Genomic DNA, 17,325 nt, shown 5'->3' on the forward strand with positions numbered 1-17,325 from the left:
GTGCACTGCTTTTGAAAAACTGTGCATGATATGGAGAATAGGGTGCCATTTTGGATGCAGATCATATTCCATTATGAAATATTACTTGTGTTTTATAGGACTAGAATCAACTATGTGACATATTCACTTTCCTGTGCCATAACTCACTCTTTTACATTCCTTGGAAAGTAGACGGCATGAATTGTACCTGAACTTTATCTTTTTATATGGAAAACCCATGTTTATCTATTCAAATTATAATATATAGGCTACTTCAGAGTGTACATTTCATTTCAATGACTGGTTCATGGTCAAATAGTTACAATAAAGTTGCAAAGTCCAAGCACACACTGTGATATTACAACATATGCTGCTTTTGAAATACCCAAATGTTGCGTACAAATAAATAAATGCATTATTTAAATATTTACTCTCTTATGTTCGGAGTACTGCATTTTTTAAAACACTGATCACAGGGTCAGTGTCATAAAAAAAAAACGATTTCAAGAACAAAATACATTTTTGACTTTTTTCTGGAAACCTGGTTACAGCTTTTGATTGAATATGGCTCCCGGTGTGTGTTCTCCATTCCTTTAGAGTGGAGCATTTGAGATTTACGCTTGGCAAACGTGCATGCGTCTGTGTGTGTGTGTGGGTGTGTGTGTGTGTGTGTGTGTGGTGTGTGTGTGTGGTGCGTGACATGTGTGTGTGTGTGTGTGTGGTGTGTGTGTGTGATGGTGTGTTGTATGTGTTGTGTGTGTGTGTGTGTGGTGTGGTGGGTGGGTGTGTGTGCCTGCGTGCGTGCGTCTGTGTGTGTGAAACAGATTGAACCCTTATCAGTTCTAGCCTGGCGGGTTAGAGGCTGCTGACATGCTGTTAAGATCCAGAGCTTCTCTGATGTACCGGCTCCATGCCTCTTAGTCTGATACTACACCTAACCCTGCAACGTTTCAGACACACCATAATAATCCTTCTAACACACAACTGCTACCAAACTCCTCTAAAGACGCAATCTACACTGAAAAAACATACAGTATAAACGCAACATGTAAAGTGTTGGTCCCATGTTTCATGAGCTGAAAAAAATATTCCAGAAATGTTCCATAAGCACAAAAAGCTTATTTCTYGCAAATATTGTGCACAAATTTGTTTACATCCCTGTTAGTGAGCATTTCTCCTTTGACAAGTTAATCCATCCACCTGACAGGTGTGGCATGTCAAGAAGCTGATTAAACAGCATGATCATTACACAAGTGCACCTCGTGCTGAGGGCAATAAAAGGCCACTCAAAATGTGCAGTTTTGTCAAACAACACAAAGCCACATATGTCTCAAGTTTTGAGGGAATGTACATTTGGCATGCTGACTGCAGGAATGTCCACCAGAGCTGTTGCCAGAGAATTAAATGTGCCTTTCTCTAACATAAGCCACCTCCAACATCGTTTTAGAGAATTTAGCATTATGTTCAACCGGCCTCACAACTGCAGACCACATATTTGGCAAGTGTGGGCGCGTGGTTTGCCGATGTCAACGTTGTGAACAGAGTGCCCCATGGTGGTCGGTGGGGTTAGGGTATTGGCAGGAATAAGCTACTGAAAACGGAAAAAATAGCATTTTATCGAGGGCCATTTGAATGCACAGAGATACCGTGCCGAGATCCTGAGGCCCAATGTCGTACCATTCATCCTCCTCTGTCACCTCATGTTTCTGCATGATAATGCACGGCCCCAATGTCTCAAGGATCTGTACACAATTCCTGGAAGCTGAAAATGTCACAGTTCTTTCATGGCCTGCATGCTCACCAGACATGTCACCCATTGAGCATGTTTGGGATGCTCTGGATCGACATATACGACAGTGTGTTCCAGTTCCTGCCAATATCTAGCAACTTCGCACAGCCATTGAAGAGGAGTAGGAAAACATTCCAYATGCCACAATCAACAGCCTGATCAACTCTATGCGAAGGAGATGTGTTGTGCTGCATGAGGCAAATGGTGGTCACACCAGATACTGACTGGTTTTCTGATCCACGCCCCCACCTTTTTTTAAGGTATCTGTGACCAACAGCTGCATATAGTATCTGTATTYCCAGTCATGTGAAATTCATAGATTTGGGCCTAATGATTTTATTTCAATTGACTGATTTCATTTATGAACTGTAAAACTCAGTAAAATCTTTGAAATGTTTTGCCCACTGGTGAAGACACATTTTTTCCACATGGTAGAGTACCAGCCTAGAGGTATCTCACACATACACTACTTGGTCTGGTCTAGGGATGCCCYGGATAGTATCTGGAGAACTGAGGGGGAACTTCAGAGTTTTAAAATATAAGCACATAAACAGGTGGCCTTAATGGAACAAATCAAAGCACATTATTTATTTTTTTAGGTCGTGATTATTTGTTAAACTTTTTTTTCATAGCCTCTGTGCCTCTACTCAGAGCTCTAAAATCACTTCAAAGTGTAATGAATGGTTGGTCTTTAGAAACCTCTAGATCATTCTTCCCTGTATAGTCTTTCTGACTTTTTATCACTCAGAGGGATCTCTCCTGTCTGTCTGCAAGAACCAGATACTAGCTATTCTGCAATTACATGATATAGCACAGCTACACACACACACACAAACACGCACGCACGCACGCACGCACAAACGCACGAACGCACACACGCACGCACACACACACACACACACACACACACACACACACACACACACACACACATGCATGTTCATTCACACACACGTGCACGTTCATTCACAGACGCGCACACACAAACACACACGTACACACACATACACAAGAGAAAAAGGAAGAGTGAGGAAAGACAGAGAGAGAAAGACAAAGAGAGAGAGAGGAAAGATAGATAGAGAGAGGAAAGAGAGAGCGAGAGGGAGCAAGAGAAAGAGGGAAAGGGAGAAGAGAACACGGTTAGGGAGCTGGTGTAGAAACTAGCACAACAGAGTTAGATTCACTTTCCACCTCTTGTTTCAGAGAGAGAGAGTGCAAGAGAGATAGAGCGAGAGGAGCACTACCAATGTCCAACTGTGTGTCTGTGTGCTTGTGGTGTTTGTGTGCTGTGTGTGCACATGTCCATGTACGTGTGTGTGTGTGTGTGTGTGTTTGGGCACTGGGTGTGCGATTACATGAAACTGACACCTAGAGATAGCAAGGCAACACAAACAAGCAGCGGTACCTGGCGGGACCATGGGTTTTGGGGTTGTTATAGGAGAGAGCGGAACAGGGAGGCTGGAGTGTATGAAAGCATAACAAGCAGAAGAGGATTGGACTGACAGTGCAAGTGTGTATGTGTACTGTGTTGTAGGGTGTTATGTGTACTGTGTTGAGAAACATAAATGAACGTCTAACTCTGACGTGAGGCTGTGAGAGCTGGTAGGCTAGGACACTTGTTGTTATTATTTTCTGTTTTAACCCAATCCCAAACCTTAACCCTTACGTTAGCCAGTCGGGAACTAATGACTAAACGTATTATTAAATATGTATTTTTAACCCTTTTTCGCCCCAATTTCATAATTTCCAATTGTCCCATCACTGAAACTGCCCTATGTACTCGGGAGAGGCGTCCTCCGAAACACGATCCTGCCAAGCTGCACTGCTTCTTGACACAATGTGTTGGAGGAACCACCGTCCAGCTGGCGACCGAAGTCAGCTTCCAGGCACCTGGACCGCCACAAGGAGTCGCAAGAGTGCGATTGGATAAGGAAATCCCGGCCGGCCAAACCCTCACCTAACCCGGACGACACTGGGCCAATTGTACGCCGCCTTATGGGTCTCCTGATCACGGCTGGCTGTGACACAGCCTGTGATCAAACCAGCTTCTATAGTGACGCTTCAAGCACTGCGATGCAGTGCCTTAGACCGCTGTGCCACTCGAGAGGCCCAATGCCTAAACTTAACCATCAACTTTTTTCTGTTTTGACCCTAACCTGTTCCAACCCTTAACCCTTGTCTTAGCCAGTCGGAATTAATGCCTAAACTTAACCGTCAAGTTTTTTCTGTTTTGACCCTAACCTGTTCCAACCCTTAACCCTTGTCTTAGCCAGTCGGAATTAATGCCTAAACTTAACCGTCAAGTTTTTCCTGTTTTAAACCTATCCCCAACCTTAACATTTACCTTAACCAGTCAAAATTTGAGACAGTGACATCTTGTTGGTCACTGAGTGTGTGATGACTGGCCTGCTGTCTACTGTCAGATTGAATAACACTGATCCTAAACAGAGTGTGCAGTATCACACACACACACACACGAACCCATGCATACACACACGCACCCGCACAAACACGCACGCACACACACATATAAACACACATGCATACACACGCACACACACACATAGACACACACTCATAGACACACACTCATATTTGCACACACACTCACACACTCCCATGTATCAGAGGGGCTTTTATGAATAAACTATGCACAGGTCACAATCTCACGGCTCATTTGGGCCGTTTAACTTACGAGCAGAGACACTTCTGACATAAAACGCTGCTGTGGCGGGGATGAAATACACACACACATGAAATACAGCATGTGATTTATGTCAGTGAGGCTAACATCTGGTTAAATGCACCATGCTCACAGACAGAGAAGAGTTTAAACATCGCCCCGCAGGCCGACCCCTGGGACCACTAAAATACAGCACGCTTCTCGCATCTGTAGGAATCCTATACCCACAGTGTGTATGTGTGTGTGTGAGTGTGTGTCCTCTACAGAACAGAAATAATATTCTCCAAAGGCATGGCCAGTGTTCCGTGTACAGAGCGTTGGATCAGATGTTCCCTTTTAACATCAGCCCAGCAGTATGACTAGTGGTCATTGTGCTATTGGTGACCTGACAGTGTTAGACTGGTCCCAGATCTTTCCTGCCAACTCCTATGGTCACTGGTCAGACAGCAACCTTAGGACCTATACAACACAAATAGATCTGGGAACTGGCTATGACAGTGCTGACTGTCTGTCAATGTTTAGAACATACACTGACCACTTTAACGAAATGATTAGAGGCTAGTGTATTTACATGACCCCTGTCCAGTTTGTACTACCATGTACAGATACTTATGCATGCAAACATGTACTCATAGAACTAAATAAAGAGAGAGGGAGGAGAGAGAAAGTAAGAGGGAGTGAGAGAGAGCCCATTCATTATCAGGCCAGCCCGTTCTCCTCCAAAGGTTAAAAGTCAAAGGTTGGAGGWTATCACCTGGTCCTAACTAGCCGTCTGGCCTGATAATGACAGGGGTCAGAGTTCAACATGCCTCACTGCACTGGGTCGCATCGAGGTGAACTCCTTAGTCACACAGAAACCCTCAGTGTGTGTGTGTGTGTGTGTGTGTGTGTGTGTGTGTGTGTGTGTGTGTTGTGTGTGTGTGTGTGTGTGTGTGTGTGTGTGTGTTGTGTGTGTGTGTGTGTGTGTGTGTGTGTGTGTGTGTGTTGTGTGTGTGTGTGTGTGTGTGTGTGCCCTTGTCTTATGTGCAGCAACACACAATTAAAGTCCTGACCCCCTCTGTTAGCAGGCCTCCACTGTGTTAATGCATGGGAACTCCACGGTGGAAAGACAGTTTCTCTCTCTCTCTCCTCTCCTCTCTCTCTCTCTCTTCCTCTCTCCTCTCTCTTCTCTCTCTCTCTCTCTCTCCTCTCTCTCTCTCTCTCTCTCTCTCTCTTCTCTCTCTCTCTCTCCTCTCTCTCTCTCTCTCTCTCTCTCTTCTCTCTCTCTCTCGCACAACCGCGCACACACACATACACACACACACAAACAGCCTCTCTCGCTTTCCGCCTTCTCTCTCTCCCTCTCTGCTCTGCCTGTTTTGAACGATTCACTTGGAGGCTGTTGCATCTTATTCATCCCATAGAGTAATAGATTGTGATTTCTCTGGGGTTGTGGTGTGTTGGCTGGCTTCCCTGTTGTCTCAGTGCCAGGGTTTGTGTCAGGAGAATGCATTCCTTCTATACAGCACAACCAACGCTCTGTCCTGTTTATTCATTAACAGGGGAAATCAATTAGACTGGGCTGGCTGCAGTCAGTGAATAGGTCCCAAATGGCACCCTAATCGCTATATAGTGCACTACTTTTGACCAGGGTCCATACTATATTGTCTTGTGATGTAAGTGAATTGAAGAAGTTACTTTTAATTAGATATTCCCTTAGCAATCATGAATTTCCCTTGTCCAAAGATACTCTGTTATTATGCATTTAAATTAACAATCAGGTAATATACAGTGCCTTTGTGAAAGTATTCAGACCTCTTGACTTTTTCCACATTTTGTTAAATTACAGCCTTATTCTAAAATGAATTAAATAAATGTTTTCTCTCCTACATCTACACACAATACCCTATAATGACAAAGCTAAACAGGTTTTTAGACATTTTTGCAATTTTTACATAAGTATTCAGACCCTTTGCTATGAGATACGAAATTGATCTCAGGTACATCCTGCTTCCATTGATCATCCTTGAGAGGTTTCTACAACTTGATTGGAGTCCACCTGTGGTACATTAAATTGAATGGACATGATTTGGAAAGGCACACACCTGTCTATATAAGGTCCCACAGTTGACAGTTCATGTCAGAGCAAAAACCAAGCCATGAGTTGGAAGAAATTGTCCGTAGAGCTCCTAGACAGGATTGTGTCGAGGCACAGATCTGGGTAAGAGTACCAAAAAATGTTTGCAGCATTGAAGGTCCCAAAGAACACAGGGGCCTCTATCATTCTTAAATGGAAGAAGTTTGGAACCACCAAGACTCTTCCTAGATCTGGCCGCCTGGCCAAACTGAGCAATTTTGGGGAGAAGGGCCTTGGTCAGGGAGGTGACCAAGAACTCGAGCTCTAGAGTTCCTCTGTGGAGATGGGAGAACCTTCCAGAAGGACAACCATCTTTGCAGCATTCCACCAATCAGGCCTTTATGGTAGAGTGGCCAGACGGAAGCCACTCCTCAGTAAAAGGCACATGACAGCCTGCTTGGAGTTTGCCAAAAGGCACCTAAAGACTCTCAGACCATGAGAAACAAGATTCTCTGGTGTGACTCTTTGGCCTGATTGCCAAGCGTCACATCTAGAGGACACCTGGCACCATCCCCACGGTGGTGGCAGCATCATGCTGTGGGGAGGTTTTTTTGTGGCATGGTCTGGGAGACTAGTCAAGATCAAGGGAAAAATGAACAGAGCRAAGTACAGAGAGATCCTTGATGAAAACCTGCTCCAGAGCGCTCAGGACCTCAGACTGGGGTGAAGGTTCACCTTCCAACAGGATAACAAACCTAACCACACAGTCAAGACAAGGCAGGAGTGGCTTTGGGACGAGTCTCTGAATGTCCTTGAGTGCCCCAGCCCCAGATCCCGGACTTGAACCCGATCGAAAATCTCAGAAGAGACCTGAAATTAGCTGTGCAACAACGCTCCCGAACTAACCTGACAGCGCTTGAGAGGATCTGCAGAGAAGAATAGGAGCAACTCCCCAAATACAGGTGTGCCAAGCTTGTAGAATCATACCCAAGAAGACTCTATGCTGTAATCGCTGCCAAAGGTGCTTCAACAAAGTACTGCGTTAAGGATCTGAATACATACAGTATGTAAATGTCATATTTCTTTTATTTGTTTTTTTATTTATTAGCAAAAACATTTAAAAACCTGCTTTTGCTTTGTCATTGTGGGGTGTTGTGTGTAGATTGATGAGGGAAAAAACAATTTAATTCGTTTTAGAATAAGACTGTAACATAATCAAATGTGGAAAAACCTGAAAAATTAAGTTACTGTATGTCAGCATATCTGCTTCTAAGTCCCTTGTCTAAATTCAACATTTCCAAATGCTTCGGTATTATAGTGAGGGAGGCTAGTGGGATGTTGTATGGGGAGAGAATCATGACAAAGAAGTATTTACTACAACTGTAAGCAAAGACCCAGCTTTGTTTGAAAAGTACAGTCAGCAGATGGCTAATGCATTTTCCCAATGACGTGCTATACCTGATCATAGCAAGCTTACTCACACTAACCCACAGGTATAAACACTGAGTGTACTAAACATTAGGAACACCTGCTTTTTCCATGACAAAGATTGACCAGGTGAATCCAAATGAAAGCTATGATCCCTTATTGATGTCACCTGTTAAATCTACTTCAATCAGTGTAGATCAGGTATCCCCAAACTGGGGTAAGCGCGATGCAACCCCCAGGGGTATGCACAATGCCGTCGGAGGTACCCAAAATAAAAATGTGATTCAAATAAATAAATAAATGTTTGGTTTGGTTTTTTGGGGGGGGTTTCTTCACATTTTCAAACAGTACATTTATATTTTCCAACGGGTTATACATTTGGGTGAGKTTTTTTTCTCACCTGAGTAGCCTCGTTTTACTGCCAAAAATAAAATTAAACCATCTAGTGTTCAGCAAAATAACAACACAATGTCAAATACAGATAGCCTAGTCAAATAATTAACATCCMATCACAGTAACCGTTACTCTCTCATGGGAATTCCACTAATGGTACGTATGTAGCCAAACATAGCTGTTGCTCATGTTGGTATCTGTGCTGATGGCGCTAAAGCCATGCCAGGGAGACATAGGGTAGTGGTAACATGCGTGCAAGCAGTTGCTCCCGACGCCACTTGGGTACACTGCAGCATCCACTGAGAGGCTCTTGCTGCCAAGGGAATGCCTGACAGCTTGAAAGACGATTTGGACACCACAGTGAAACTGGTTAACTTTGTTATAGCAAGGCCCCTGAAGTCTCATGTATTTTCTGCACTATGCAATGATATGTGCACCGACCATGTAACGCTTTTACAAATTACAGAAGTGCGATGGTTATCAAGGGGCAAAGTATTGACAATTTTTTTTTAATTGAGAGAGGAGCTTAAAGTTTTCTTTACTGACCATAATTTTCACTTGTCTGACTGCTTGCATGATGACGAGTTTCTCACACGACTGGCCTATCTGGGTGATGTTTTTTCTCGCCTGAATGATCTGAATCTAGATTTACAGGGACTCTCCGTAACTTTATTCAATGTGCGGGACAAAATTGAGGCTGTGATTAAGAAGTTGKAGCTCTTCTCTGTCTGCATTAACAAGGACAACACACAGGTCTTTCCATCATTGTATGATTTTTGTGTGGAAATGAACTCAAGCTAACAGACAATGTCACATGTGATATAGTCGAAGCACCTGAGTGAGTTGGGTGCACAAATACACAGGTAATTTCCCAAAACGGATGACACAAACAAATGGATTCGTTATCCCTTTCATGCCCTGCCTCCAGTCCACTTATCGATATCTGAACAAGTGAGCCTCATCGAAATTGCAACAAGCGGTTCTGTGAAAATTGAATTTAATCAGAAGCCACTGCCAGATTTCAAGATTGGGCTGCGCTCAGAGTATCCTGCCTTGGCAAATTGCGCTGTTAAGACACTGATGCCCTTTGCAACCATGTACCTATGTGAGAGTGGATTCTCGGCCCTCACTAGCATGAAAACTAAATACAGGCACAGACTGTGTGGAAAATGATTTAAGACTGAGTCTCTCTCCAATACAATCCAACATTGCAGAGTTATGTGTATCCTTTCATGCCTACCCTTCTCATTAACCTGTGGTGAGTTATTCACAATTTTCAATTAACAAATAAGGTTTTATATTTAAGATGGTTAAATAAAGAGCAAAATTATTGATTATTATTGTATTATTATTTGTGCCCTGGTCCAACAAGAACTCTTTGTGACTTCTGACGAGCCGGGTTGTGACAGAAACTCACACTCATTCTTATATTTAATAAATGTGTGTGGCAGGCTTACAATGATTACAAAAACAACATTTGAGATTGCGCTGACCCTGGTGCTAGAGGGGGTATGCAGCTGGAGGTTGAATGTTGAAGGGGTACGGGACTATAAAAAGTTTGGGAACCACTGGTGTAGATGAATCAGAGAAGACAGGTTAAAGAACGATTTTTAAGCTTTGAGACAATTGAGACATGGATTCTGTGTGTGCCATGGGCAAGACAAAATATTTAAGTGCCTTTGAACGGGGTGTGGTAGTAGGTGCCAGGCGTACCGGTTTGAGTGTGTCAAGAACTGCAACGCTGCTGGGTTTTTCATGCTCAACCGTTTCCTGTGTGCATCAAGAATTGTCCAACACCCAAAGGAAATCCAGCCAACTTCACACAACTGTGGGAAGTATTGGAGTCAACATGGGCCAGCATCCCTGTGGCACGCTTTCGACACCTTATAAAGTCTATGTCTGACGAATTGAGGGTGTTCTGAGGGCAAAAGTGGGTGCAACTCAATATTAGGTAGGTGTTCCTAATGTTTTGTACACTCAGTGTGTATTACAGTGGTAAACAGTGGTAAACATACTATTATCGGCAACCACATCCTTACCCCCGCTGTCTCCCCTCTTGCTCTCTTTCTCTCTTCCCTAAACGTTTGTGTGTGGATCAATGAACTTATTTCGGTCTCTATAGGAAATGGCATAAGACAACTGCATAGACATTCTTAATAAACCCATGTGATTTAACACACCCATGTGAGAGTTCCCATGCATTAACACAGTGAGGCCTGCTATACAGAGGGGGTCAGGACTTTAATGTGTGTTTGCTGACAATAAGACAAGGGCACGCACACACACACACACACACACACACACACACACACACACACACACACACACACACACACACACACACACACACACACACACCACACACACACACACACACACACACACACACACACACACACACACACACACACACACACACACACACACACACACACAGGGGTATCAGAGTTAGTGAAATTGAGACGAGAGGCCTAATTTTAGTAATTTGCTTTGCTTTTCCCTTGATTTTCCACTGTAGCCTCAGACTACACATGTGTGTTTCATGTTTGGACATACTGTATGACTGGTTCTCTGCTTCTACACACAAAATCACTGTTCATTAAACTTAGCTGTTACTGTTGCCATTTACCTTTCACACACAGACACACACACACACACACACGCACACAAACACGAACACAGACACAGATGCACGCACGCACACACACAATCTAACTCCCCACCCCCAACACACACACACACAGTAATGAGAAAACACACACACGAACACACGTGCCACGCCTCAACACCAAAATATACAACTTCTCAAATTAAAACATTTTCTCCAGAGTAATTGCAGTGAAAACATCACTCAAGATCCTGCGCTATATATTCCCTCTTCAGCAAATAACTTCTGACAGGCTGCTTCTAAACAAGAGCTTCAGTCTAGACTAGGGCAAAAAACAGCACAGGCTGATCTATATATAGTGCATTCAGAAAGTATTCAGAACCCTTGACTTTTCCCACATTTTATTACGTTACACCTTATTCTAAAATGTATTAAATTGTTTTATTTCCCTCATCAATCTACACACAATAATACCATATAATGACAAAGCAAAAACAGGTTACATAAGTATTCAGACTCAGAACTTTGTTGAAGCACCTTTGGCAGCGATTACAGCCTTGAGYCATCTTGGGTATGACTCTACAAGCATGGCACACCTGTATTGGGGAGTTTCACCCATTCTTCTCTGCAGATCCTCTCAAGCTCTTTCAGGTTAGATGGGGAGACATATACACCTATTTTCAGCTCTCTCGATTGGGTTCAAGTCCGGGCTCTGGCTGGGCCACTCAAGGACATCCGAAGCCACTCCTGCGTTGTTTTGGCTGTGTGCTTAGGATCGTTGTCCTGTTGAAAGGTGAACCTTCACCCCAGTCTGAGGTCCTGAGCACCTTGGAGCAGGTTTTCATCAAGGAGCTCTCTGTACTTTGCTCTGTTCATCTTTCCCTCGATCCTGACTAGTCTCCCAGTTGCTGCCGCTGAAAAACATCCCCACAGCATGATGCTGCCATGCTTCACATGGTGATGGTGATGGTGCCAGGTTTCCTCCAGACGTGACGCTTGGCATTCAGGCCAAAGAGTTCAATCTTGGTTTCATCAGACCTTTAGGTGCCTTTTGCCAAACTCCAATCGGGCTGTTATGTACCTTTTACTGAGGAGTAGCTTCCGTCTGGCCAATCTACCATAAAGGCCTGATTTGTGGCGTGCTGCAGAGATGGTTGTCCTTCTGGAAGGTTCTCCCATCTTCACAGAGGAACTCTGGAACTCTGTCAGAGTGACCATCGGGTTCTTGGTCACTTCCCTGACCAAGGCCCTTCTCTCCCGGTTGCTCAGTTTGGCCAGGCGGCCAGCTCTAGGAAGAGTCTTTGGTGTTTCCAAACATCTTCCATTTAAGAATGATGGAAACAACTGTGTTCTTGGAGACCTTCAATGCTGCAGAAAGGTTTTTGTACAATTCCCCAGATCTGTGCCTCGACACAATCCTGTCTCGGAGCTCTAGAGACAATTCCTTCGACCTCATTGCTTGGTTTTTGCACTGACATACACTGTCAACTGTGGGACCTTATATAGACAGGTGTGTGTCTTTCCAAATCATGTCCTATTAATTGAATTTACCACAGGTGGACTACACTCAAGTTGTAGAAACATCTCAAGGATGATCAATGGAAACAAGATGCACCTAAGCTCAATTTCAAATCTCATAGCAAAGGGTCTGAATACTTATGTAAATAAGGTATTTCTGTTTTTTTTGTTTTAATGAATTAGCAAACAATTCTAAAAACCTGCTTTCGTCATTTTGGGGTGTTGTTATTATAATAATCAATTTTAGAATAAGGCTGTAACGTAACAAAGTGTGGAAAAAGTGAAGGGGGCGGAWTACTTTCCGAATGCACTGTATGAACAAGCTGATTCTCTGCTCTACTGTAGCCTTCTACTCTACTTTAGTCCACTCTACTCTACTGTACTCTGGCTGTTGTATATAAGTAACTGCCTACACTAGCTGAAATTAATACATGTATTTTCAGTAATAATTCATTATATTGTAGCGACCTTAACCCAACACAGAGCTTTGTCGTGAAGAGGTTTGAATGTCTTGGTGTGAAATCCAAGGTGTTGGGCTGAAAGTCGAAAGGTCCAAGGTTCAAGTTCAGGTTGGGACTACCCTCTGCCTTTGCCACAATATCAATCACTCTCTCTCTATTTCTCCCCAGCATCTAAAGCCTGCCCTCCATGTGACAACGAACTGAAAGCTGACACCATTATGGAACATTACTGTGCCAGTGACTTTGGTAAGTACTACACACACACACAGACACACACACACAGACACACACACGCAGACACACAACGCAGACACATCACACCAGACACACACACACAGCAGACACACACACACGCAGACCACCACACACCACACACACACACAACACACACACACACACACCACACACACACACACACCACACACCAACATCAACACACACACACACAGAAGTGTGAGTGTTGATGTGTGTAGTTGGGTCATTCCACCAATTCAGTGCCTATGAGAAAGTGTAACTTGGTCGGAAAAAAAGTTTGATTTCGCCTAATTTTTACATTCTGTCAACATGTTAAACTTCATAAGAAAACACGTTTTCCCATCTCAAAATAATATAGTAAGTGCCTATTAAGTGCCAAATAAAGTAACAGGGTTGACAATTTCATCTTAATTCAGCCATAAATCCCCTTGTGACATGGGGAATGGAAGCTTGTTGTGTGCAAAAGGTGTCAAATTGCCAAAAATAGTAAAACCAGCTCACCTGCTTTTACACTATGATTTATTTCACTATTAGATGTTTCATGTTTCTTTTGAAAAAAATAAATTAAAAAAGGAATAGTTTCATCATATTATAACGAGAGTTCAGTAACAGGGTTGACCTTAAATGAGGGACAGACGTAAATGATTCACTAATCACATGAAATAAATCATGATCTTCAGAACATATAAAACATCTGATTTATTGAATTCTCCATGTTGTCTTTAATAAAGGGCAATTCATTTAATATAACAGGCCTTGAAATTCTATATTGGTGCAGAATCTTTTCATTTTAAAGGGACGCAAAAGTGGAACGACCCAGTTAACATGAATGGGTAATGGCATGACAGTTTTAGTTTGACAACTCAATACTGTAGATTGCCTTCTTACACACACACACACGCGCACACGCACACGCACACGCACACGCACACGCACACGCACACACACACACACACAAACACAAATCTCACTTCAGAGACGATGACAGTAATGAGAAACACATAGTATGAATAGTAAAAATAAATAAATAAAATCCACACATAAAACTGCATGTGTTCCTGCTGCTGAGGTAGTTCCTAGCTAAGACTTGTTTGCTACAACACCTTGCTGTTCAACTCTTCGTTCCGCAACACAAAATTCTAAAACTGGCTAGTTTAGCCTTCACTCGTCTCTCAGGCTTTTAGATGTTAACCAGATTTACTTTTCATTTGCTGCTATTGGGTAAAATTTGTCGACTGGAATATGAAGAAAAAAAKGTATTATGATGGTTGTTTTCTTTTTTAGCTTACCCAAATTCAGCAACGTAATCTCATGACTTACTTTTGGATTACKTTCCCCTTAAGAGGCATTAGAAGACAGATATACTCGCTCAGGTGGAATAAACTTAAAGGTGCAATGTGCAGAAATCGCTCTGCCATTTCCTGGTTGCTAAAATTSTAATTGTACATCAAAGTTTTGTTTATGTGACAAAACAAGTGTAGATAATCATTGTACCATCTAAACCGCTGTAAAATATATATTTTCAATAACCAAAAGTATTGTATTTTCAGCTGTTTGAAGCTGGTGTACAAAACCGAAAGTCAAAGAAGCAAAAACAAAAATTATGAACGGGAAGCTTATAAATAGCGCACATAGAACAGATATACCACTTCTTAGACTTACTTGAGAATGAGAATGACAGATCTAWGACTCACATTCTATGTRAATTTRKTCGGGTCGGCCAAAAACGTACATATTGCAGCGTTAAACTTGAATTGAAAACAGGAAGGTGTACATACAGTACCAGTCAAAACTTTGGACACACCTACTCATTCCAGGGTTTTTCTTTATTTTTACTATTTTCTACATTGTAGAATAATAGTGAAGACATCAAAACTATGAAATAACACATATGGAATCATGTAGTAACCAAAAAAGTGGTAAACAAATCAAAATATATTTTAGATTCTTCAAAGTACCCACCCTTTGCCTTGATGACAGCTTTGCACACTCGTGGCATTCTCTCAACCAGATTCACCTGGAATGCTTTTCCAACAGTCTTGAAGGAGTTCCCACATATGCTGAGCACGTGTTGGCTGCTTTTCCTTCACTCTGTGACACTGTTCATTATGGAATAATGAAAAAAGTGTTAAAATAACACTTTTTTCATTATTCCATAATTCCATATGTGTTATTTCAAAGTTTTGATGTTATCACAATTATTCTACAATGTAGAAAACAGTAACAAATAATGAAAAACCCTTGAATGAGTAGGTGTGTGCAAACCTTTGACTGGTACTGTACATGTAATCAGATCCTCCCCAACGCTGATTACAAATAGGAAATCTAGTCAGTAGGTTGTGTTCGAGTTCAGTTTAACTGCATTTTGAAACAATTTAATGTGAATTGTGAAACAATTTAATCTACTCATTTTGATCCATTTCATATTTTAAATGGTACATTTCAGGCAATGTCCTGATAGTAACGTCCATACAACATTGAGGTAATGCATGGCTGCGGGAAGATGTTTTGGTTTGGGGGTACTGTTGAACAAAATAAAATAAAAATACACTACCGTTCAAAAGTTTGGGGTCACTTAGAAATGTCCTTGTTTTCCATGAAACGATATATGAAATTAGTTGCAAAATGAATAGGAAATATAGTCAAGACGTTGACAAGGTTATAAATAATGATTTTTAATTGCAATAATAATTGTGTTTTTGCTTTCGTCAAAGAATCCTCCATTTGCAGGAATTACTGCCTTGCAGACCTTTTGGCATTCTAGTTGTCAATTTGTTGAGGTAATCTGAAGAGATTTCACCCCATGCTTCCTAAAGCACCTCCCACGCTTCCTGAAGCACCTCCCACAAATTGGATTGGCTTGATGTTCTTACGTACCATACGGTAAAGCTGCTCCCACAACAGCTCAATAGGGTGGAGATCCGGTGACCCACATGCTTGACAGATGGCGTCAAGCACTCCTCCAGCATCTTTTCAATTTTTCTGCGTATCGCGAATGTTCTTCTTTGTGATTCGAACACCTCAAACTTAGATTAGTTTGTCCATAACACTTTTTTCCAATCTTCCTCTGTCCAGTGTCTGTGTTATTTTGCCCATCTTAATCTTTTATTTTTATAGGCCTGTCTGAGATAGGGCTTTTTTCATTGCAACTATGCTAGAAGGCCAGCATCCCGGAGTCGCCTCTTCACTGTTGACGTTGAGACTGGTATTATGCGGGTACTATTTAATGAAGCGCAGTTGAGGTCTTGTGAGGCGTCTGTTTCTCAAACTAGACACTCTAATGTACTTGTCCTCTTGCTCAGTTGTGCATCGGGGCCACTCCTCTTTCGATTCTGGTTAGAGCCAGTTTGCGCTGTTCTGTGAAGGGAGGAGTACACAGCGTTGTAGGAGATCTTCAGTTTCTTGACATTTTCTCGCATGGAATAGCCTTAATTTCTCAGAACAATAAAAGACTGACGAGTTTCAGAAGAAAGGTCTTTGTTTCTGACCATTTTGAGCCTGTAATCGAATCCACAAATGCTGATGCTCCAGATACTCAACTAGTCTAAAGAAGGCCAGTTTTATTGCTTCTTTAATCAGGACAACAGTTTTCAGCTGTGCAAACATAATTGCAAAAGGGTTTTCTAATGATCAATTAGCCTTTTAAAATGATAAACTTGGATTAGCTAACAAACGTGCCATTGGAACACAGGAGTGATGGTTGCTGATAATAGGCCTCTGTATCCTATGTAGATATTCCATAGAAAATCATCAGTTTCCAGCTACAATAGTCATTTACAACATTAACAATGTCTACACTGTATTTCTGATCAATTTGATGTTATTTTAATAGACAAAAAATGTGCTTTTCTTCCAAAAACAAGGACATTTCTAAGTGACCCAAAACTTTTGAAGGGTAGTGTATATTTATAAAAAAAAATACATATATTATAATTTTTTTCAGGGGGTGCTGCAGCAACCTCAGCACCCCTACCTCCCGCAGCCATGAGGTAACATCCCTATCTTGTTCCCTGGATGGAATAGTCTCAGCAGGAAACATTGGGTCAACATCAGATCGCTCAAGATTGTCTGTCCATGTCCTGAGGATGTCGAGAAATGCCTTCAAAACCGTCCACTAGGGGCAACAGTGAGCGCTATTACCATCAGGTAGGCTTG

General features: G+C 42.2%; 1 protein-coding gene across 1 annotated transcript in view; it reads left to right on the forward strand.

Moving 5' to 3' along the window:
* sfrp5 (secreted frizzled-related protein 5) overlaps positions 1 to 17,325 on the forward strand; it is a 56,579-nt gene that overhangs the window by 4,759 nt on the left and 34,495 nt on the right. Inside the window, exon 2 of the mRNA XM_024006729.3 lies at positions 13,084 to 13,161. Within this exon, the coding sequence (XP_023862497.1) occupies positions 13,084 to 13,161 (78 nt within the window). The remainder of the gene's footprint in view (positions 1 to 13,083; positions 13,162 to 17,325) is intronic.

The sequence above is a fragment of the Salvelinus sp. IW2-2015 genome, linkage group LG18 (assembly GCF_002910315.2).
Source record: "Salvelinus sp. IW2-2015 linkage group LG18, ASM291031v2, whole genome shotgun sequence".
In the NCBI taxonomy this organism is placed as follows: domain Eukaryota; kingdom Metazoa; phylum Chordata; class Actinopteri; order Salmoniformes; family Salmonidae; genus Salvelinus; species Salvelinus sp. IW2-2015.